Source organism: Gastrolobium bilobum, unplaced genomic scaffold, assembly GCF_033153095.1.
Source record: "Gastrolobium bilobum isolate Gb01-03AN ecotype WA unplaced genomic scaffold, APGP_CSIRO_Gbil_v1 utg8451, whole genome shotgun sequence".
NCBI lineage: Eukaryota > Viridiplantae > Streptophyta > Magnoliopsida > Fabales > Fabaceae > Gastrolobium > Gastrolobium bilobum.
In genome coordinates this window covers 315,044-340,391 of record NW_026898154.1, presented here as the reverse complement: position 1 = coordinate 340,391, position 25,348 = coordinate 315,044, and the positions used below count along the sequence as shown (strand labels likewise).

General features: G+C 35.1%; 1 protein-coding gene across 2 annotated transcripts; it reads left to right on the top strand.

Annotated features, from left to right (window-relative positions):
• Window positions 1–1,574: 1,574 nt before the first annotated feature.
• On the top strand, window positions 1,575–15,670 carry LOC133313281 (phosphoenolpyruvate carboxylase 4-like). 2 transcript variants are annotated; one of them, XM_061514625.1, is made up of 20 exons: window positions 1,575–1,828; window positions 2,197–2,360; window positions 2,563–2,677; window positions 2,952–3,029; window positions 3,150–3,218; window positions 3,306–3,384; window positions 3,497–3,573; window positions 3,656–3,751; window positions 4,378–4,516; window positions 5,190–5,291; window positions 5,567–5,634; window positions 5,711–5,959; window positions 6,870–6,995; window positions 7,067–7,168; window positions 7,239–7,385; window positions 8,444–8,542; window positions 8,889–8,977; window positions 13,388–13,514; window positions 13,603–13,809; window positions 14,535–15,670. In XM_061514625.1, the coding sequence occupies exons 1-20, from the start codon at window positions 1,673–1,675 to the stop codon at window positions 15,357–15,359; spliced, it is 3,114 nt and encodes a 1,037-aa protein (XP_061370609.1). In that variant the 5' UTR covers window positions 1,575–1,672; the 3' UTR covers window positions 15,360–15,670. The 2 variants fall into 2 exon arrangements, with proteins under 2 accessions (XP_061370609.1, XP_061370608.1); XM_061514624.1 differs by having other exon boundaries at window positions 1,576–1,828; window positions 5,187–5,291.
• The last annotated feature ends 9,678 nt before the right edge of the window (window positions 15,671–25,348 follow it).

The following is a 25,348-nucleotide window of genomic DNA, read 5'->3' as shown; positions in this document are numbered from 1 at the left end:
AATTATAATTTTTTAATTTTTCAATCTCAAAACGATATTGTTTTGAAAATAAATACAGATAACTTATCTGCATTAATTGCTGAAATATTTTTCTGTAAGTTATATTATTAATCTTTCATCTATAGTTAAGGTTGAAAGTTATTTAGAGGTTTATTTTAATAATGTATACATAACTAAGGGTAATATAAAAACAAAAAGAGACACATCTAACTACTTTCATAATTCGATTGGCACATATCTCAATCTTTTAAGATTGAAATTGATAATATAGTTGGATATACGATCGTATACCATGTCACTTATCCTTCAATGTATAACAAGAACAAATTCTCATTTTGTTTATGAAAGAATTTTAGAATACCAATTTAGTTTTTAAAAGAAGTGAGTCAAAGTTAAGTTGATTTAGGCATAGTTTAAGCTTTAGCACAATAAAAAATCAAACATATTTTCTTGTTAAGCTTGACTGATGTCAAACTCACAAGTCAAATAATTTTCATTAATTAATATTAAATTTTGTATTAATAAAATATTTAAGTCAAGTTTATAACTTAATAAAATTAGTATTTTTTTTCATACATTCAGGTTAAAAAATAAATGACTTAAAATTTTTAAATATATATGGGTTAAGTTAGTCTCATGTCCCGGGAAGATAGAAAATTTCTCTCACCAAATTCGGTTTCCATGCTTGCCTTTTTAAAAAAAAAAAAATCAATGAAGTCCACATGTATTGAGTCTATTGCATTAGACACCCTATCTATAGCAGCAAAAAATAATAATTTCATACATACACACATATATATATATATATATAGATATATGGGGCATGTTATATTTGCAAACTTTTTTATTTACGAATTCTTATGAACTAAACTAAGTACGACCGGTCATACTTTAATCATGCAGTGTACGACCGGTCGTACTTAGTGTAATTTGCAAAAGAAATTTGTAAACGGATCCTATCCCTATATATATATATAAAAGGTATGATCCTTTGACACCGGTGTTAAAGTTCAAATTTGACACCTCATCTAATAGCCGTTAGATCAAAAAAGATCAATGGTGTCACATGTTTGTAAATCAGAGTCGTTGATCTTTTTTAATCTAACGGCTATCAGATGAGATGTCAAATTTGAAATTTGACACTAGTGTCAAAAGATCCTATCTCTCTCTATATATATATAAATAGGAAAAAATGTGTGTCATTTTAAAGATGTAAAATAGATAAATAAAAGAAGAAAGAGAGTTGACAAAAAAATAAAAGTATGAGTCTTATCTCTTTATAAGAGTGAAAAAATATAAATTGTGTTATTTAAAAGGATAAACATTTTTTCATACAAATATAAAAGATCACTGAATAAAAAAAAAAGTCATGTGATCAGGGACTGGGAGTTACATGGTACAACCACAGGGTCACGTGTTCCAATCACAACTCACAACGACCCCTGCTTCACTGTGTAGGTGCCACGTGAGTGTTGTTTCATTGCACCACTGGAATACATGGCCCCACACAACTCTTACTTTGCACCCAAAACTCACATTCTTTCTCTCTCCGTTACCACCTCTCCTTCGTATCTTCGTGTATCTATATCTATGTGTTGTTTGTGATTCATTGTTAACACTTTAAAGAGTGGTCTTGTTTTGTGTTTTTTGTGTTGAGTCAAGACTTCCAACTATGACAGACACCACAGACGATATTACTGAGGAAATCTCCTTTCAGAGCTTTGATGATGACTGCAGGTTGCTTGGTAATCTTCTCAACGACATTCTCCAGCGTGAGGTTGGCACCAACTTCGTTGACAAACTCGAAAGGATTCGAGTCCTTGCTCAGGTCAAACCAAAAAAACAACCTTTTACTGTTTTCCTTCATACCCCACTTTTTATTTTTTAATGGGGTTTGCTTGTTCTTTCTATATTCACTGCTTCTATGTGATTGTTGGTGTTTTTTCTTTGATGGGGTTTTGCTTTTTTTTTTTTCAATGTTGATTTTATTTTCTGGGGACTAAAGAGAAGATTTAAAATGGATATTATGCATTTGGTGCTTCATGATGCATGGGGAGTTCATATGACAAGGAATGACTCAACTGATGTGTGAGCTTTTATTTGTCATGAATCATGATGATGCATGTGATGTGAGTTCATATGATAAGAATCTTGTATGTGAAAATTGGGTGACACTAAGGTTTATCTTTTTGGCAGAGTGCTTGTAATATGAGGCAGGCAGGTATTGTGAACATGGCAGAGATGCTTGAGAAGCAGTTGGCTTCAGAGTTATCAAAGATGACACTAGAAGAAGCCCTCACCCTTGCTCGTGCTTTCAGCCATTATCTTACTTTGATGGGTATAGCTGAAACCCATCATAGGTATTTTGGTCACTAACTGTTGGTCTTTTACTCTCATTCATTGATACCATAGAATTGTGAAAATCAGAACATGAGGTCGAATTACAGCTTGTAGGAAACTGGCCTTGTCCACTTAAATTTTATTGCAATACTCGGAATACTGATCAAAATCCATTCTTACTACTAGGTAGGGCAATCTTTTACCGAAATTTTGTTCTTGCAGGGTTCGTAAAGGAGGAAATATGGCACAAACTGCAAAATCTTGTGATGATATATTTAACCAGCTGGTGCAAGGTGGAGTTTCCCCGGATGACCTGTATAACACAGTCTGCAAGCAGGTTTTTTTTTTTGGTTTTACATGTCTATCTGCATAGATGAAAGTGACCTTCCATTATCACTATAATGCTTCATTAGAATTTTGGAAATTTTGAAATGCGCTCAGCGGGCTAACCGGTTAAGATTGGAAATTTTGAATCCTTAATTATATTCTTTCTAGATAATTCTTTTCTTATTAATTTGGTATGTAATGTTTATGTTGCTGGTGTTTCAATCAGTAATCTAGTTCCAGTTTCTCTTACATTTTGAAGTTCAATTTTATTTCTGTTGCCGCAGGAGGTTGAAATTGTTCTTACTGCTCATCCCACACAAATTAATCGCCGTACCTTACAATACAAACACATTAGAATTGCTGTGAGTTTTTGACCTTGTTTGGCCTTCAAAAAATTTCCAAATGCTTGAACTTTTCAATCTCAAATATCATATAAGCATTTGTCTAATTATTTCTGACTACTCTCTTCCCCATCCATGTAGCATCTTTTGGATTATAATGATCGACCTGATCTTAGCCTTGAAGATCGAGAAATGGTGATTGAAGATCTGGTAATTTTCACTCTATAAAGCTACTGTGTAATTCCTTTTTTTTGGAAATCTTTCTTTTATTCTCATAGATCATAATTGATTTGGTAGGTGAGAGAGATGACTTCAATATGGCAGACAGATGAGCTTAGGCGTCAAAAACCCACCCCAGTTGATGAAGCTAGAGCTGGTAAGCTGCTCGAGTATTATATATGTCAGCTCTTGCACACTTTGGTTCACAATAAAAGAAAATGATGAAAATTTGGCATATAAGAACTGCTTGTTTTATTTAATTCTCCCAGGCTTGAACATTGTGGAGCAGTCACTCTGGAAAGCTGTTCCTCATTATTTACGTCGAGTCAGCAATGCTTTAAAGAAGGTATGTATCTTTAATTTTATGGTCAATTAGCTGTAGATTCTTACTTTTTGAGATTTGCAATACAATCCATCCTCCCTTGCAGCATACAGGAAAGCCCCTACCATTGACTTGCACTCCCATAAAGTTTGGAACTTGGATGGGAGGTGATAGAGATGGAAACCCGAACGTGACAGCAAAGGTTAGCTTTTTTAACATCCATTCAAGTGCATGCTTCCTGTACTTTACTATGTGATTTTGCCTTTTCAAATAACAAGAGGATCATTTTAAAAGGGTGAGAATGATAAGAACCTTGGGATGCACCACCCCAAAAGCTAGCTCAAAGGGTGAGAGTGCCCAAGGCCTTATAAACCGCACGCTCATACAACCAATGTGGAACTCCAAGTCCCATACCTTGCAAATGGGTCCTAATAGAGGACTTCTCCAGTAGGTCAACCCTAATTTCTTCTGTAATGTATTTATATTAATTGACAGTTTGAGCATGTCATGTGAGGGAAATTTTAATGCTTGTTGAACACAGAAATATACAGGGAAAAAATGAGATACCTATTAATATGTTAATTATATCTTTGAATCATTTTCTTAATAGTTTTCTTGGGGTGGTGGGAGGATGTTCTTTACAGTTTCAATGATTGAAATCTGTTGTCTGTAATTTTGAAAATATCATCAAATCACTAGAAAGTTTTGTCCAACTTTGGGTTGGATTTTCTTGTTAGAGAACATTTCTCTCATCAATTTTGCTTTACTCCTTTTAATCCTGACAGATTTAATAATTCCTTTGTAATTGTTTTGCCTTTTGTTCCTCAGGTTACGAAAGATGTTTCGCTTCTATCAAGATGGATGGCGATTGACCTCTATATTCGGGAAGTGGATGGCCTCAGATTTGAGCTATCCATGAACCAATGCAGTGATAGGTTGTCAAGACTGGCACATGAAATTTTAGAAGGTTTGTCTGTTGAATTTTATATCTGGTGAGATCCTTCCAAATGCCGGTGGACATAGCAGTCATCCATGTTTTATATAATGTGACCACCAAACACTGTAAAATGTGCGCATGCAGATTTGAATGCTTTAAGATCAGTCCAGTTCAATCTTTTTACTTTGATTTGGAAGATATCATATTAGCAGCAACCTTAATTGTTATCTTTAAAGCCTCACTATTTTTGTTCATGTCTTTCTTCTAAAATGTTTGCTCAAGAATATGCACTTAAGAATGGACAGGGGCACATTTACATCCAATTCATTGTTAAATCTTGTCTAATTTATATAAGATTGACTCTAATAGCCAGGGTGTGTGGTAAAAGCTTGAGAGCTTTTTTGTATGGTTTCCTGGGAGTGTTTTCTGATCTCATTTTCATGTAATAAGAAAGCAGACTGTCTTTTTAAATGATAGTTTTCTTAAAGTATCAATATGATGTGTAGATAATGTTTTGAAGTTTGGTATGAATAAGACTGTAATATAGATAGCTATTGTATTTGGTGATGCAGTGGGGCGTGATATTTCTTTGGGAACTTTTCTTCTAGAGCATGGCTTGTAACTGTTATATTTCAAAGATATGTTTGATACTCTTTTATAATCTACTTCAAAGAGTTGATGGCCACTTCCTCCTCTACAGAAGCTAACCATGAGAATCGCCGTGAGAACTCGAATCAATTCGTGAGTAGAAGTCAGGCACTTCCAACAAAACTTCCAGCTGGAGCACATTTACCCTCTTTTGCTGGTACACATGATAATATTCATACTTTCTCTGCCTAGTTCTTTGAGCATATCGTATGCCTTTGATGTCCATATTTTTTTTTTCTAGCATCTCACAAATATTTTCATTTTCTTTTGTTCTTCCTGCCTCTAATGATAATTTTGGAATGCTCCTATTTGACTCATGAGAAATAAATATTAGGAATCCTTCCAATCCTAACCATAACTTTGAGTTTTTCATGCATGAGGAATGAGGGACGATATAAATCATGTCCTGTTTGGATATATTCTTTCATGTAGAAAATGGTGAATCTCAGCATCCCAGATTAGACATTCCTGGACCTGATCACATGCTACTCAATCACAAGGTAGATCAATTCAGTGATTCTGGTACTTCTGAATTTGTCGTAGCATACCAGATAATATATATTTTTTCATTGATAGAATGTTGAGGTTTCTTCAAGTTCACCTACTTTCAAAAGTGGCAGTCTAGCAAGTTCCGAAAATTCTAGTGTTTCTTCAGCTGCAACTTCATCCCCTCCTTTCAACTCTAGTCAACTACATGCTCAGAGGAAATTGTTTGCAGAATCCCAGACAGGAAGGTCCAGTTTTCGGAAGCTTTTGGAGCCTCAACTCCCTCAACTTCCTGGAATTGCTCCTTATAGAGTTGTCTTAGGAAATGTAAAGAATAAGGTATTGCTTCAGATTTATTCCAGTGATATGTACTTAAAAAGTGAGTATCAATGCTGGTATTGAATGTCTGCTGTTTGTGTGAGAGAAAGAAATTATACATGTTGCTGGTCTCTTTGACGTTGGCTTTATACCTTGGCAAATGCTTGATGAGTTCTTGGAATTTATGCATCTTTCTGTAAAGACTTCAAATGATTCCCAGTAGACACTAGTTTGAAAATGAAATAACAGATTGTATAATTTTCTTTTTGGGCTGGATGTGAGGACATGTTGACAATTATAAGTAAAATCTGTTGACAATTATAAGTAAAATAGATAAATGCAGACTTTTCACCAAATAACTGGAGGATCTAACACCTATTCATCTTTTGAATTTAGCAATTCATAAGTTGTTTTATATTTTTATTTTTTTAGGGAGGGTTGCAAAATCAAATTGGCAAAATCATTAAGGAATGATATTATTGAAGAAGATGTTGTGGCCAATACAGCTCTATGGATTGGTTGTATTATTTAGAGATATGGAGTTAAAAACTTTTGTAGACATTAAAGAGAGTTCAGATCCATGGATTTTTGTTTTAGAAGAATTAATTTATATGCATTATTAGATGATCTACTTGATATGATGAAAAGCTTATTGCTTTGGTTAATGGCTTTCAAATGGTCTTGAGATCTTTGCTCCTAGGTTTTTAGAAGGCATATGCTTATAAAGTAGCTTCATATATGTTATGCACAAATATAAGTTTGCTTAATTTTGATTGGTACAATTGTCCAGAGGAGTTTTGTTTCTGATTTGTCACTAAGACTAATTGATTTCTGCATATTGTTATGAACTCGCAGATTTTCTCTGTTTTTGGTTAGTGATTTCAAATTATCAATATAATAAATGCTTGCATTATCTGCTCCATGTATTCAGCTTGAGAGAAGTCGTAAACGTTTAGAACTTCTTCTTGAGGACGTTGCATGTGACTATGATCCTCTGGAATACTATGAAACGTCTGATCAGCTTTTGGAACCTCTGCTCCTCTGTTATGAATCTCTGGTACTCTTTCTCTTTCCTTCTTTACCCTGAAGGTTTGTTCACAATTGGTATTTAACTCTCCATTTCTTCAGCAATCATGTGGATCTGGGGTGCTAGCTGATGGTCGACTTGCTGATCTGATTCGTAGAGTTGCCACCTTTGGAATGGTGTTAATGAAGCTTGACTTGCGTCAGGTCTGATTTAAATTGTATTTTTATTATTATTTGGGTAATCATTTGTGACCTGAAACTAGCAGTATGACAGGAATCTGGGAGACATGCAGAAACACTTGATGCAATTACTAGGTATTTGGATATGGGCACTTACAGTGAATGGGATGAAGAAACGAAACTAGAGTTCTTAACAAGAGAGCTGAAAGGGAAAAGGCCACTAGTTCCTGTTAGTATAGAGGTGAGATGGTTAGAGTTTTTAAGTATACTGAGAACCTGTTTAACAAGCTGTATATCTTGTGGGATGTGAAAGCTTCTGTTTGTATTCTGGAAAAGGAAAGAGGTTGATATCTTAACTGATGTTTCAAAAATTGAAGCTATTCTCTTTTCACCTTTCGATATGATTGACTGAATGTTAACTAGTTCTATAATCACCATTGTGATCTTTTTAGGTGAAAACTGGAATAGGAAGCTTGTTTTTATTCTTACTTCAAGACTCAGAATTTGGTTTCTTGTGGAAATCACATTTACCAACACACTTTGAGAAACTTCAGTATCAAATTTCCTATTGTGGTCGAGAAAAGAGAGAGAGAGAGTAAACACTAATTTTGGTCATCCAAAGATACAACTTCAATAACAAGTACTTTAAAATAGTCTATCAATCTCAAATTTTGACATCAAATTGGAGGACCTTTTTTATCTAAAAAATGACATTGAAAGACCGATTTGACGTGACATAGAAGGACCACTTTGATGTATTTATTATCAGATAACCAACCCGATGACACTCGTATCTTTGGATGACCAAAATGGATATTTACTAAAAAGGAAAAGGCAAAAAGAAAACCTTGATCTGCTGCATGCTCATTCCAAACCCTTTTTAATTTATGCATCAAATAAATGTATATGTTTCATATTCTAATTATGACACAAATTTCTAATTTCAATGTCCTAATTATGCTCAAAAACCAAAATCTAAAGTTATTTCTGAAAATGCAACCAAGATATGAGAGTTAATTTTTTAGCCTGAGTGAATGAATCAATTCCAAAGAGAAATTTCTTTTGTTTTTATTCTTTTTATTGTATTTTTTTTAATTTTTGCTTACGTCATTCGTTCACTTCTCAATTCTCAATTCCTGATATTGTGACACAGTGACCGCCTGATCTAAATCAACTATAAGTTTTCACTGCTTATTGATCTAAAGTAATCAAGAGTCGAATTACTTGTGATCAATTAATTGTTTTTCTGTTCAACGTTCCTAATTATTTCTGATTGGTTTCTTGATTTCTTCTTTCTAGGTTCCTCCGGATGTTAAAGAAGTTTTGGATACATTCCGAATTGCTGCTGAACTAGGAAGTGATTCACTTGGAGCCTATGTGATTTCTATGGCCTCAAATGTATGATTAATTGCTAATGCTCGTACAAATTATGCATACAATTTATGCAATATCAATTGTAGATTCCAGTCTCTCCTAGCATTTTTGGCATTGAAAATTTGTGCTTTAACAATCATGGGATCCTTTTTTTCTTTTTATTCTTGGCATTTGGTTTTGCAGGTTTTGCACGAAAACACTGTTCTCCCTATATTCTGTCAAGCTGGTTTTGATAAACTTTGTTATTTAAAATCTCATTGGCATTTTAACTCTACAGCTGTAAAGGACATAATATTGTGTTAAAAAAAAAAATTGAAGTTGGTATTAGCACTAATAGTAATGGACTTTTACTTGATTGTCACTTTGTCAGGCAAGTGATGTCCTTGCAGTAGAGCTTTTACAGAAGGATGCCCGGCTTGCTGCTATTGGGGAGTTGGGAAGACCATGTCCTGGAGGAACGTAAGTATGGCACCTTAGGTGCAACTTATCTATGTTTATGCTGGTCTGATCCAGTGCCTGAGATGAAACATTTTAGTAGTCCATTATATCTTTATGTGAATATCATTTCCTAAATAAAAACTTGAAATAAATGTCTTAATCATGTAGTATATTACATGTTAGCTATACACGCATGCATGTAAATTTGGTTTATACTCATGCACTTGCCATGTCCAAGTAGCTTAAAGTTAATTTTCTGGTCAAAACGCCTGGAAATTGAGTAGTGGGGATTAAATTTCAGTACTAGCCTGATCATATAAAATAGAATGTGAAGAGTACTGTAGTTATTGTGAATCGCAGGTCCTCTAATGGTGTTTCTCTCAAACACTTAAAACACACAAGGAGTTCTCTGAATATACCTCTTTGTATATCTTTTAACATTCAAGTCTTACATTCAAATGATTTACATGGTACTATTTAAAAGCAATAGCAAATAACTAGAAATACTAATGACTAACTTAGGAAATCTAAACACATTAATTGTCCACTAACAAATTCCTAAGGGACACACCTCTTCACCAAAAAACCTTTCATTTTCTATTTTCTTTTATTCAACTAAAGTTTAAAACCCAACAAAACTCCTCCTTAAACTTTAATATCTCTACCATCCTTCATTCCCATCTTCTTCTTGCAATTTTCAAACAACAACGTCGGCAGGGGCTTTGTAAAAATATCTCCAACTTGATCTCGGCTTGCAACATGAATGAGCTCCACTTTTCCTTCTTTGACTTGATCTCGGATGAAATGAAACCTGACATCAATATGCTTACTCCTCTCATGATTGACCGGGTTCTTTGCTAACTCGATCGCAGACTTGTTGTCAACTCGGATTTCGGTTGCGCCGACTTGCCCTTGCTCCAGCTTGCTTAGTAAATTGTCAATTCTTGTGTTCCAGGCTCTCGGGGCCTGCTTCAACCCATACAAGGTTTTCTTCAGTCTCAACACTTTTCTTTCTTCTCCGACTTTCATGAACCCCGGAGGTTGTTCGAGATATACCTCTTCCTCGAGTACTCCATTTAAGAATGCCGACTTCACATCCATCTGATAGATCGGCCATCCGTACTGGGCTGCTTGAGAGATCAACAGCCATATTGTCTCCATTCTTGCCACGGGTGCAAACACCTCGTCATAGTCAATGCCGGCCTTCTGCCTATACCCTTTTGCCACTAGCCGGGCTTTGTATCTTTCGATCTCCCCCTTAGCGTTCATTTTCTTCTTGTAGACCCATTTCACACCAATGGGCCGACTTCCTTTGGGCAGCTCGGCTAACTCCCACGTCTTGTTCTTTTCTATCGCCTTTATTTCCTCCTCCATGGCTGATTGCCATTTCTCATCTCGGATTGCTTCTTCAAAGCTTACTTCTTCATAATCTGCCAACAGACATACCAAGTGTGCTTCACTAGTGGAATCATACAAATCTTGTAGACTCCTCAATTTCGGTTGTCTCTGCTCTTCATCACTGTCTGAGTCATTCGGATTCTCAAGAATCCGGGTCGAAGGTTGTTCGACCTCAATTGATTTTAATCCGGGTTCCACATTGACCCCGGATGGACTACTCCAGTCCCATCCATCTTCCTCATTCACTTTTACATCTCGGCTCACCAACACCTTTTTATTGACGGGGTCCAGCAACTTGTACCCCTTCGTCTTCTCATCATAGCCAATAAACACACACTTCTTACTTTTATCTTCTAGCTTTGTCCTCAATTGATCTGGTATGTGTGCATACGCAACACTACCAAAAATCTTGAAATGAGCCACTGATGGCTTTAGACCACTCCATGCTTCTTGTGGAGTTTTATCATTCACACTTGAGTGCGGACATCGGTTTTGCACGTACACGGCACATTCCACGGCTTCTCCCCAGAACTCCTTTGGCATGTTCTTCGTTTTTAGCATAGATCGGACCATATCCAGGATGGTCCGGTTCTTTCTCTCAGCTACTCCATTCTGCTGGGGCGAGTACGGAGCGGTCAGGAACCGCCTTATCCCATGTTCTTCACAATACTTCTTGAAAGCTGTTGACACGTACTCCCCACCTCGGTCTGAGCGGACCGACTTGATGTATCTTCCAGTACCATTCTCTATCATTGTTTTAAAACTCCTGAATGCCTCTAGCACCTCGGATTTTTCCTTCAAAAAGTATACCCAAGTCTTTCGACTAAAGTCATCAATAAAAGTTACAAAATATTTCTTACCACTGAAGGACCCCGGAGTAATGGGTCCACACAGGTCGGTATATATCAACTTCAGAGGCTGCCTAGCTCGGTATCTTGCCATCCTTTGGAACGGGCTTCTCGCATGTTTTCCCAATACGCAGTCCTCGCAAAATCTTCCTTCAGAATTAATCTTCGGTAGTCCCACTACCATGTCCTTCTTCATCATCTCGGTCAGACCACCATAATGAAGGTGTCCAAACCGTCTATGCCACAAGTCCATCTTATCTTCTACCCCAGCTTGCAGACAGCCGACCTCCATGCTCCTTAGACTCAGCTTGTACATTCTGTTCTTTTCCATCTGAACTCGGACTATCAGACGCCCTTGTTTATCTTTCAACAGTAGAACTCGGTCTGTCATTAGAACCGAGTAACCCTTCTCCATCAGTTGTCCAATGCTCAATATGTTACTTTTGAGCTCGGGCACGTAATACACGTCCCGGATTGTACCAACTCGTCCATCCTTTTGCAAGAAACAGATCGTACCTCGGCCCTTTACTTCAATTTTGGACGCGTCTCCAAAAGAGACATGTCCGGCTTCCACCGTCTTCAACTCCTTAAACAAGTGTTTGTAACCACACATGTGATTACTGGCACCGGTATCCAAATACCACTCCGTCTCATTCTTTGAACTGGTTTCACCATGGGCTAGCATAAGAACTCCTCCATCTCCTTCTACAGCGAGGTTTGAAGCCTTCAACTCTTCTTTCATCTCGGCAATCCTTAGCGAAATGCCCAACTCGGCCACAGTTGTAACACTTGTCCGAGTTGCAATCTCTTGAGTAATGGCCTTACTTGCCACACTTGTAACATTCCACATTTGTTTGATTTGACCACTGGCCTCTTCCACCTCGGCCACGTCCTCTTCCTCTCTGACTCGACTCAGCTCTTTCTTCATTTCTCACCTCATGACCTCGGCCACGACCACCACGGCCATTTCCACGTCCAGCTCGTCCACGACCTCTACCTCGGACATTTTGAGAATAGAGCGCCTTCTCATCTTTAATGTTTGCTTTTGTCTGGAGTGCTTGCTCCAGCGACTCCTCCTTTTTCTTCTTCTTGCGCTGCTCATGCGCCTCAAGGGAACCTGCTAGCTCTTCAACAGAAAGCTTAGCCAAGTCCTTCGACTCCTCAATTGCACATATCACATTTTCGAAGTCGTCGGTCAGCGACTTCAGAATCTTCTCAACAACTCTAGTCTCAGATATCTGCTCACCATTCTGCTTTAACTGATTCACCACGGCTTGAACTCGGGTGATGAACTCGGATACACCCTCTGAATCTTTCATCTTCATGCCTTCCAACTCGTCACGTAGAGTTTGAAGTCGGACCTGCTTTACTCGGTCAGCACCTTTATAGACATTTTCCAAGATGTCCCATGCTTCCTTAGACGTCGTTGCTCCTTCTATCTTCTCAAATCTGGACTCGTCTACAGCTCGGAAAAGCGTGTATAAGGCCGACTTGTCCTTCGCACGCGTCTCTTTCAACGCCTTGGTTTGAGCTGCTGTAAATCCTGCAGTGGTTACAGGTTCAGCAAAACCGTCCTGAACAACATCCCAAGCATCCTGGGATCCGAGCAACGCCTTCATCTGGATACTCCAATTCACGTAATTCGCCTTTGTCAGGCGGGGCAACGACATACTGGAAGTGCTCACACTCTCCATAACTCAAGCTCTGATACCAATTTGTGAATCGCAGGTCCTCTAATGGTGTTTCTCTCAAACACTTAAAACACACAAGGAGTTCTCTGAATATACCTCTTTGTATATCTTTTAACATTCAAGCCTTACATTCAAATGATTTACATGGTACTATTTAAAAGCAATAGCAAATAACTAGAAATACTAACGACTAACTTAGGAAATCTAAACACATTAATTGTCCACTAACAAATTCCTAAGGGACACTCCTCTTCACCAAAAAACCTTTCATTTTCTATTTTCTTTTATTCAAATAAATTTTAAAACCCAACAGTTATGCGCTATTTTTTTACTGGATCAAAAGTTAAAGGGTGCTGGATAAAAGAAACTTTGTGATTCTCTATGATGACTTTGTGGTAATTTGCTGGATAATTTGTTTAAGAATTTCCCTGGGAGTCACATGACTGTTTCAGGTTAGTTAGAATGTTTGAATTTTACTGACATGTTTACAATAGATTGCGGGTGGTCCCTCTGTTTGAAACTGTGAAGGACCTGAGAGAAGCTGGTTCAGTTATCCGGAAACTTTTATCAATAGATTGGTACCGTAAACACATCATTAAGAACCATAATGGGCATCAAGAGGTAGCTTATTACTCAGAGATACATTTCATTTTATGTTAAGGCTATTATGTGAACTTCATGTGATAGTACTATAAATTTGTATATGCAGGTTATGGTTGGATATTCTGATTCTGGTAAAGATGCTGGCCGCTTTACTGCTGCTTGGGAACTTTATAAAGCTCAAGAGGATGTTGTAGCTGCTTGCAATGAGTATGGTATAAAGGTTACACTGTTCCATGGCCGTGGAGGTAGTATTGGTCGTGGTGGTGGCCCAACATATCTGGCTATTCAGTCCCAGCCACCTGGGTCTGTGATGGTAGGTTATATGCATTTTTGCTTTAAAAGTCTAATTTCAGTCCCATTTTTTCCTATTAAAATTATGAGTAGAGAATTTTTTTTCCTGTATTATTATCATTTTTATTACATTTTTTTTTCATGGGTTCGAATCCAGGAAACAGCCTCTTTGCAATTATGCAAGAGTAAGGCTGCGTACAAGGATTTCCTCCACCTCACACTCGCTAGTCGGGTTTAACGGGGAGTGGTTTTTTTTATTATCATTTTTAAAAAAATTTGCTGTTTGAAAATATTAGTATGAAGCAATGGTGGTTGTAATTTTTTTTGGGTACAAGCCCAGTATCCAATAGTTACACACTTAAGGGTTGGGGTGTTAATTGATTGAAGGACTTAATTCCTCGTGATGATAAGGAGGAAATGTAACATATGGACTATTGGACTGCTGGTGTAGTAATGGTTAATGCAGAAACTTGTCATGCATGCTTGTTTTCGTTAGTTCACATTGTTTAAATTGTTTAACCATGAATTTGTCTAGGTTGAATTTTGGAAAACATTTGGTAATCTTAACAACTTTTGGGTTAGTAGAGCATTTGAAGTTTAATATTTACTTGAAAGTCAAGTTATATGCTCAAATATGAATTGGATTTTAGATCATGTTACCACTATTCTTAAGGAATAAGTTTTACCAATGTTATGCTGCTATCTGATTGAAAAGCACAAATTGATTTTTTTCATGGTGTAATGCAGGGAACACTTCGGTCTACCGAGCAGGGAGAGATGGTAGAAGCCAAGTTTGGGTTGCCCCAAATGGCTGTTAGACAACTTGAAATATATACAACAGCAGTGCTACTTGCAACCCTTCGTCCACCTCTCCCACCCCGAGAGGAAAAATGGCGTAATGTCATGGAAGAGATCTCAAAGATCAGTTGTCAGTGTTACCGCAGTGTAGTCTATGAAAATCCGGAATTCCTTTCTTACTTCCATGAAGCCACACCTGAAGCAGAGCTTGGCTTCCTTAACATAGGTAGCCGCCCCGCGAGAAGGAAGAGCTCAACAGGAATTGGACACCTTCGCGCAATTCCCTGGATATTTGCATGGACTCAAACCAGATTAATTCTTCCAGCTTGGCTTGGAGTTGGAGCAGGTTTAAGAGGTGCTTGTGAGTATGGTCACACTGAGGAGCTAAAAGCCATGTACAAAGAGTGGCCTTTCTTTCAAAGTACAATAGACCTTATTGAGATGGTTTTGGGGAAAGCAGACATTCCAATAGCCAAACACTATGATGAAGTCCTTGTGTCAGAGAAGAGGCAAGAGCTTGGTCATGAACTAAGAAGTGAGCTAATGACAGCTGAAAAGTTTGTACTTGTGATTAGTGGTCATGAGAAACTTCAGCAGAATAATAGGAGCTTGAGGAGGTTGATTGAGAATAGACTTCCCTTTCTCAATCCCATGAACATGTTGCAGGTGGAGATACTCAAGAGGTTAAGACGTGATGATGACAACCTTAAAATCAGAGATGCTTTACTTATTACCATAAATGGGATTGCTGCTGGGATGAGGAATACTGGTTGACTTTGCTTCTTAAGGACTGTCAAAAAAACAAAAAACAAAAAGAAAGAAAGAAAGAAAGAAAGAATGTAATGTATAATTTTTATACCCTTTTTAGTAATTCACATGTGCTCACCCTCTCCTTTCCTTGTTTTATGTTAGGCAGGCTTAGGAAGGATAAACATAGCCATAATGGTGAATGGTTTTTTTTTTTGTGTACTCAGAAGACATGTTATAAGAATGTGATGTAAAATTAAGTTTTTCCTGCATTTTGGTTCCTACTTTTTTCTGAACTTTTCTCTTAATTTGGGTGGACAATCAAATGGAAATTGTGGCAACACCATTTAGAATCTGAGATACTAGATCTCAACTCTCAAGTGATTATTCCTAATTTACTTTCTGTTATGATTGAATCCCAGATTTTTCCAGATTGTCATATCTTTTCCACACTGATAAATCAACTACTTGAGATGATGATTTTTCATGCAATAAATTCTTCTCTGGTATGATTGGGCTATTCTCTAGAGAGCTAATCCATTTGCTGCCATCCTTTTTTAGTCCTTGAAAATAAGGGTGGGCATATTTCGGCTCGAACCGGTTTTTTCACTGAACCGAATCACATAGTTTTAAATCGATTGGGTTCAAAGAACAGAATCATTTTATTTTATCTGGACTGGTTTTATTTTTCCCGAAACCGATCTAGAATCAGTTCAGAGTTCAAACCAATTTATGATTTATAACTGATTCAAAATCAGTTCGGTTCAAACCACTTAACAGGTTTCGAACCCACAGTTTGAGTTAAAACACATCAGTTCGGTTCTTCCGTTTTTTCAAATCAGTTCTTTTGGTTCCGTTTTATAAAACATGTTTGGTTCTTATGTCGATTCAATTATTTTGCATTGCAACGTTAATGTGATTTTACATGATCAAATCTTCTGAACTAGTCATTTCCTTCCTTTTTTTTAATTGGGGTCTCTATGCGTGTAAGTGTGCAAATTTATTCGTTGTCATTGGTATGATAATTGACTAGTAGGAGTAGGAAGGGTTATGGCTTTCTTTCTATTTCCGTCTCTATACTTTGGTTTAACCGTACAGTTTATGTAAGTTATACAATACAAGTGGCTCTAGAGTCGAGAGTTTAACATTGAAAAGTCAGGTGGGGCCAATTGAATTTAGATAGAGCGACTCTAAGAATTGTATGGATTTGGATCCCCTCTGAAGATAAATTTTGGAAACAGAGCATAAGACTTACGTTAACTAATGGGTCCTACCTTTTCTCTGATTTTCTTTTTTTCTTTTTTATCATCAATATTAGTCTAGCAATGTCTATGAAGATACTTAAGTCAAAGACCAAAAATTTATTCCTCGAGTGTCCTGGCATTTGATTATCAAGAAATCTTCGTATCGGTAGCTAAACTCAATACAATTAGGATCCTAATTTCTCTATACACAGCTAATAGAGGTTGGCTCTCGAAGCAATTTGATATGAAAAATGCATTCTTGAACGAAGAATCGAAAGAAGAGGTTTATATGGAGATAGCACCAAGAGTCAAGAAAGCTTCCTTACAAGGAAATGAAGTGTGTAAGTTAAAAAGGGCACTAGGCATGAAGAATAGATAATGTACAAGCTCACTTATTTGTGCTAAGAAAATTCACAAGAGAAAGTAGTGAGCGGTGAGTATCGAACTTGTGACACCGAAACTCTGATACCATGCAAAAAACTAATTCAACCTAAAAACTTAAGCTTGTTAAATGAAGGCTCTGTCATCAACCCGTTTTAAAACAATCCAACCCAATCCACCACCAACATATTAAAACAGGGAATGATCCGTTTATAATTTTTTTTTACAAATTTTGGCAAATTACACTATGTACTCCCTGAAGTAATAGTGTAACTGAGTGTACTTTCGGAAATACATAGTGTAGTTTGTAAACAAAATATTTGTAAATATAACTCTCCTCTATTAAAAAAGTGAAATTTTTAAAAAAATTATACTTCCCATAAATATAAAAGATATCAAATGAAGATAAAAGAGATATAAAAAGAATCATTAATTAATAATTTTTTCAAAAATAAAATAAAATTAACCTAGCGGGTCAACTCGTCTCACCGCGAGTTGAATCTGTTTTGATCCGCCCTCAAGCGGGGCATGTTCAAGTGGATTGGAGGGTTGGAAATTTTAATCTAAACCCCCCATAAATGGTAGATTAGCTAGTTTTGCCACTTTTAAATACTTAAGAGTTTGTTTGGTTTATCATTTTTATTTTTATTTTTGGTTTGTGACATATGCTAAGTCATTTTATACCGTAATTAATCCAAGCCAAGTCAGGTAAGGTGGATTCACTCATCGGAAAACTCTCTTAGTGCCTTTATTTTTATTTTATTTTTTCATTTACAAAACTCAAATCCGAGACCCTACCTAAAGAAACTAAGACCAAATTAAATTAATTCCAAAATTTTGAGTTTATTTATATTTTCTATAGTAGAATAGTTTATAAAAAAAAGGAAAGGATCCACTTATCACCAAAAAAGTTTACAACTCTTACAACCAATTTAATCACTGTTGATTTCCATCAATCTAACGGTTATAATTTATTAAGAATTAATAAATATGACACAGTAAATGTTATTAATTTTCAATAAATTATAATCGTTAGATTGACGAAAATCAACGGTGATTAAATTGATTATAAGAGTTGTAAACTTTTTTATAGTAAGTGGATCAGTTCCCATAAAAAAATTGTTCAGTCTCGGATGATTACTCAAAAAAGTTGTTTACTCGTACGTCAAAATCTCTAAAAAATTTTTCTCGTGTTTTCATTTTTTTTCAACTGCACCAAGTCGATCCATGAAATTACATCCCTTGTGACATGCATAAACATAACTGGGCCATATTAAGGAAGTGATTTGGAGGATGGAACAAAACCAACTTGATTCTGACTCCTCGAGTCCTATCCTATAGCTATGTGCCTCCATTGGATTCGGTTCAACTTGTAAACTCAACTAGGCCCAAAGGATACTCATCCAGCTACAATAGCCTTACTTTATTTGTTAGTGCAATATTGTCATCACAAACTTGGTGGTGATTGGTGTTGGGATCCTGTCATCTCAGAATGATGACAAACTATGATCTTAGGCTATCAGTTCTTAGCTCATAAACACTAGAAACATGTAGTAGCCATTGTCTCCACTATATAGTTTAGATGTGAGATAAAAGAAAGGTTACTCTTGCATTTTGAAGGCTAAGAAACTAGTCTCAAATTAAAACTGCCTTCTCAGTCAGCTATGTAACTTTTATGGTCAAAATTTAACTTTAAATATGGTAATGAGAAGGCATGGGGTAGCCTTGTTGGCTACAACTTACTGCATTCACTTTTTTTTTTTTGTTTAGTTCATTGATTCTTATTGAAGAAGAAATTTAGTGTCCTCCACAGAAATGGAATCTGATCACCAATTTTACATGCCTATCTCCAACTTTTTCATTTCATTGTCCTCCTTTCCACAAAAACCAGAAGATGCCAAATGTTGTTTAAAGGAGATACCATGCCAGCATTCAAAGCAGTGAGGTTCAATCAAGGTGACTGCAAGAAATGCTATAGTGGTGTCCAACCCATTTTGAATCTTCAGTACAAGCTCTAGTGCCAATATCACAGTGACTAATACCCAGCATTGTACTAGGACTTTTTTTTTTTTTTTTAATGTAATTTCTCTTTATGAGTGAAGTCACTTTGTTTTTCTTCAATTATTTTTTTCTCTCAGGGATTCTGACTTCCATTATCCTTTTAAAGAATTTGTGTGAAATGCACTGTTTAAAACTGTAGCTTATTTCCAGGTGCCAAACGGCCTAACTCATAAAAGCTAGGTGCCACATTGCTCAGATGGAATACAGCATAATCTATCAGATTCTTAAATATCCTTTTTCAAAAATTGAAAAAGTAGAATCTGTTCATTAACCGTTTGGAATAATTTCCTATATTGGAAATCATTTTAATCTAATGCAACAGAGTCCACTCAATAGCATAATCATGAAAACCCTGCCATTCTGAGCCTCTGCCGTCAAAGCCTTGAACACTGAATGAGTTGACACTTAGTGGTGTCAGTTTGTTTTAAACACACAGTAATGCACTAATGATAGTTATATCTGTTTTATTTTCACAATATCCTCACATACCTTAAGTTACACTTATTTAGACCATTCAACAGAAGTTACAATGGAACCAAGCTATTATCCACTGACTTTGTTGATTCTTAAGGAGCTAGTGGTCAGTGGAGATAAAAGATATACATGTTTCAATATTGTTAAACAAATTAACATAACTTCAAATTACAAGCTTAAGACATATGACAGGACTGCTATGGGTCCACTTTGGCAAACCCACACTTTGATGCAATAGTACAGTGCCTTAGTTTTGGTACCCCAGTTTCCATTGTTTCACACTCTTAATAATGGAATCCTAAATGGACAAACTTGCTTAGAGTGTATGAGAGTTCAACTTTTTTGTAAAGGCTTAATTGTATACCTTCCATCACAGCTTTAAAGTGCCAGGGCAAGAACATAGGAAGAGTGCGGATAAAAGAGTCCAATTGAATGGATAATTGTGTCCTCATTGCATAAAATTGGTGCAAATGACTCAAAACAAATACAATCTCATGATGACCAAACCCACTACAAGTGTTCAATTTTTAACATGGTATCAAAGCCTCCCCCACTTTCTCTTGTGGCGTTTCTTAGCACAGGTAGAGTGAGCCTGTTGCATTGTCCACTTTTCAAGCCCAATGGGCTCTCGTGTGAGGGGGCGTGTTGAGATATATAGTCCCACATTGGTTGTATATGCAACTAATGTGGAGTTTATAAGGTCTTGGGCACTCTCACCCTTTGAGCTAGCTTTTGGGGTGATGTATTCCAAAGTTCTTTACACCTACTCAACATATCAGAGAACAATACTAAGTGCTTATCAAATTACAATTATTTTAGCAACTGAAGCTTTGACTATTATTTCTCCTAGTTTTCTAATTACAAGAGGGCATGTTTTACGGGGCTTCATACATATTGTTTTGTGTAGAACAATATGGTAATCTTTAGTCTAAGTCATAAATATATCCTTCGGGTTCAAGACTCAAGATGGCCATAGTACTATATTGAATTTGAATTTTACAGCAATGCAAGTTGCTGAAAAATGACAATGATGTGTATCTGGACAAGAGTATTTTGTCTCTGTCCACTTTCAAGGTTTGAAAGATTTCCATTAACTTTAATGGGACAAACATTTCTTCTCTTAGTGACATGGGTTCTGAGTTTGTCCAAAAAATCATAAAAGAGAGCTATCAGTTCAGAGACATTATGATGATATTTTAAGCTCAATCCTTCGTCCTATGTCTCTCACTTTTTTCTCTTTTCTTGAAAAAAAATATATTAACATTTATATGAATAAAGTAAAGTCACACAACTAGAAGATACCCAAATAAAGAACTGTATGCCCGCTATGCTGATTTGATAAACAGTAAATCATATATATAAAGACCCTTATAGGATAAATTTATTTATTTATTTGTTTTTGAGTTACACTACCATATTTATATGTATGATATATTCAACTTAAGCAGAAGAGAAAAAAGTTAATAACTTAATATTCATTTAATTGACCAACTCATAATAATATATGTGTGAGTTTTTTTTTTCTTTTTTCTTTTTGTATTTTATGTTTAGTCAGTAAAATTCACCTTTAAATATTTGCCTGAAATGATACTTAACTAATTTCTAAGGCGTAATATTAGAGTATTTCATAACTTTTAACTTCTAGGGATTCAAAATGATACCTAAGGGATATTCTCGTTAAAAGTTCTTATGTGTGTGTAAAGTCTACACATTATGTTTGTTTTAACATAAATTTGAGTGCTTTGATGAAAGATTATGTCACTTATTGTCTATTTTAAATACATTGTTTATGCCCACTGAATTAAACGCAATTTTATTGTGTTTTGAAGAAATTTATGAGTTTTTATGAAAATTAATTAAGCTACGCTGTCAAAATTTTAGTGAAGAGGCCTCTCAGAATTTGCAATACTATTTTGACATTTTTTTTTTTGTATAACTATTTTGACAACTTTTGTTACAAACCTTATAATGGGTTAATTTTGGTATTTATGGAAAGTTAAGAAAATTTCCTACAACTTTAATGAAGTCATTGAAGCCTACTTTATGCTTTAGGTAGGTGAAAAATCGTGTGCTAACGTAGATGATGAAATCTAGCCAAGTCAAATCCGGATCCTAAAATTTTAAACATCAATTTGGATCTCTGTGTCCAAGCAATCTTGGTCCTTGTTGCAAGAATCCCATTTAAATGTCTTATTAATTATCGTCTTTTTGAGAGATTTGATTTCCTATTCATGAAAAATCAATAAAAATAAGTAAAATAAAAGATTTGATCAAATGTTCTTTGATTAAACATTTTTTTTCTTTCTGTCAAACATATTTTGATAAATTAACATAACTTATTTTTCTGTCATACTTGTTCTGGTAGCGTTAGAAAGATAAGAAAGAGATAGCTTTGGTTTGAATAACGATGTATTTGAATTTATTTATTTAATCAAAGTATCTTTTTATTCAATTGAATGTTTTTCACTATCTTTAATGCTTTTTATTGAATTTAATACTCATGAATTGATCTCGTGAATTGAATGGAATATTAAAAAAAAAATTATGCATGACTTAATCAGAACATGTGATAAATACCACAATCATTAACTATCTATGAATCGAGGTTAGTGTTTGTGTGGCCTGTATTCTTCAAGTGAAAAATAAGAATTAAATCTTAAGAATTAAAGAAAATTAATAACCAATGAATTGGATATTGATTAAAATAGGAAACATATTCTTCAATGGGTTTTATAAGAGTTATTTTGTAGGAAAAGTGATTGTGTAATGTTATAGAGATTCGTTTTGTGTGCCGTAATTTTCTTTTTTTCTTTTTTCTTCAAAAAGTGTGAACCCCACAAAATATTGTGTGTGTAAGAAAGTTTGTTGTGTCATGTTAAATGACAAATGTAAACCCCTTCTTCAATTCATTGATTAGATCACAGATATGTTGGAATTTCAAATATCAATGTGAAATTGGATCCTTGTCATGAATATTACGTGTTTACTTTTAACTTGCTTACGTGTTTTTTTACAATTTTTTAACTATATGTTTTATTTTAGAATTTAGTGTGTGTCCTTTGAAAGAATATAAGTTCTGTCCTTTTAATTTTTAACACTATGTATTACGGTAGTACATAGTTATAATATGAAGAAAATTTTTCTTTTTTCTTTTCACTTTTCGCATCAGGTGAAGTGACCGAGAAAAAAGAGAAAAAATAACTTTTCACATTATAATTATATACTAAACGTAAGTTAAAAATTAAAAGAACACCACTTATATTCTTGACAAATCTTTTTCCTTTTATTTTATTTCTTTATTTGTTTTCCTTTTTCAACTAAACGTTTCATTGCTTAATTAGAAGTCAAACTATTAAAGTAATATTTGACAACTCAATTCCCTTAGGAGCTTTATTTGTGTGCTCCCGGTGCCCAATGGCGGGGCCAGCACAACAATCTAGTCCATCCAAAAAAATTTGGTTTGGGTCTATTTAGCCACATTTAAATGTGGCTAATGTTTTGAGAATAAGCATGCAAACTAACCACAATTATTTAGTCACGTTGAAACGGTGGCTAATTTTCAAAATTTAGCTGAGCCAAGGCCCCCTGCCCCAACGTACCTCCACCAATATCGACACCTAAACAAAAATTGGTGGGATGGAGGAGAGAGGAAGAGAAAAAAATTTAATGAGAAAAACTTTTTTTGGTCCAGGTGTCACTTTCTTAATAAAAGGACGGAGTACTCTAAATTTTTCGAACTCTTATAAACAATTTTCTACTTTATTTTATATTTCTTTCGTGAATTTATTAAAGTTGTTTGTGCTGGTTGAATTTATTAAAGTTTATTTCAAATTGTCATGAAACATAGGTCAAGCTATATTAAAAAGAGAGAGAAAAGAACACATAAACCAAACCTATAAATATGCACAAACCACTATCTCCTTAGTTCCTTTATCGTTAAAGTCGTCAATATTTAACTACCATGAAATAAAATTACATTGAAGTGGAAGGAATTCCGGGAATTGTATATTGGCAGTCAATGAAGAGTTATAGATTTATATTTCTTAACATATTTATGTCTTTTTTCTATTCATCAATGTTAAACTATTTAACATGGACCCATAACTTAAGCGTAAGCTACCGAATTAACCAGATCGCACCATTCAAAGTGGGGCCCAGGAAAAAAAAATCAAAACAGGACTTTTCCATAAGCTATTCAATTGCTAGGGTCCATACACTTGGCTAAATCACTTACTTATTGCAAGACTATTATTTTTATTGCTAATGATAATGCTGCTTTTTTGCTTCATCTTATTTATTTTGGAAAAAAAAAAATCATGTTTAGCTAACATCCAAAATTCTCGATTAGCAAAAAGAAGTCAACAATTGAAAAGCTAATGATTAAGCTTTAAACCTAGTCAACCAGATGATGCTTTCCATATATTTGTTTTTTGGGTCATATAATAAAATATATGAATTTGGGTGTACTGTAAGGTTTCATTGGCAAATATTTTAGAAGAAAGTATTGTAAAACTGGTCACTCCTTAGGTCCAATATAGTTACCATTTTGAATTGGTATCTAGCTTGGTGGGTTATGGCCGACCCTTCAATTTTACCATTATAATAATGCTCACAAACATTGGTCAACCCACAAAATGTAGTGTAATTGATTAAATTTGTTTATAGTTGAAAACAAGTGTTCTATTATTTGAATTCGTACTACAGTCTGTGGAGGTGCAAAGTTGGATGGTCGATACCAAATATCATCAAGTTACAATTAATTTGAATTGGTACTTCAATTGGCGTCAGAGAGAACTGAGCAGGTAGGTACGTGAGTATGTGTTCGATCATCTCCAGTACTATTTTTAAGAGAGGTTTAAAGTCTTAATCAAACTAGTTGCGAAGTGATAAACTGATTAGAATATCTTTAAAAAAATAATTAATTTAAATTGGACGTATCGTAACCTCTCCCCATGTCATATTTACAAAACATTTACTAAGGAAATTGATTTTGACTAGCTTGTGCAATATATGAAGCGCAGGTGTTGAGATCTACATGTAACAATTTACTCTTGCAAAGATTAATATCGATAATATATCTGTATTGTTCTTATAAGAACCAAACTCACGCTACACAGACAGTGGTCACTAATTCAACGGATAGTTTTAAGGACACACAAAAACTCACACACATAAATCTCAAGGGGTGGCACAATTGAAAAGATAGTTGTGTTCAAGAAGTGGACTATTGGAGTATCTTAGGCGAAGCAACTTGGGGCTAATGGCAAAAATTTCACGCTTTATGCCATGAATGGAATTAGTCTCATCCAAACGGGTGAGAACATCCTTTAAACAAAAAAAAAAACACACACACACGGGAATTTAAGATATATAGTTACTTCATTATCAAAGCTCGAGTAAAGTATTAAATAATGCCTTATTATGATATAATACAGCAGCTATCGAGAGCTTAGACTTTAGAGTTCTGATGTTCATGTTTTAAGATATAATAATCTCGTGATATCTTTGGCAATCAACTATGAAATGAAAAGCATGGAAAAATAAAATAAAATAAAATAATTAAAGGGACGTTCTCCCTGCCCTATGTTTAGTTTAGATAAAGGGAGTAGGTTGCTAGAATGACAAATTTAAATTATAACTTGAAACAGGTGCTTTATTCGTACTAGTGTTAGTTGATTCTCAATCAAGCATGTATTATTTAACTTCCTTTCTCATTTGTTACAACTTTTTTGTAAAAGTAAAAATAAAAAAATGCAAGTTATATATTCATATTATAAATATATAAAAAATGAATATTAGTTACCAAAATTAGAATCATTACATATCCATTTTATTCATAAAAGGAATGAGCTTTCA

Coding starts and splice junctions, on each gene's coding strand:
- LOC133313281 (XM_061514624.1), top strand. CDS start 1,673: ATGACAGACACCACAGACGATATTACTGAGGAAATCTCCTTTCAGAGC. Junction 5,635..5,710: donor ACATGCTACTCAATCACAAG/GTAGATCAATTC, acceptor TTTCATTGATAG/AATGTTGAGGTTTCTTCAAG. Junction 13,515..13,602: donor ACCATAATGGGCATCAAGAG/GTAGCTTATTAC, acceptor TTGTATATGCAG/GTTATGGTTGGATATTCTGA.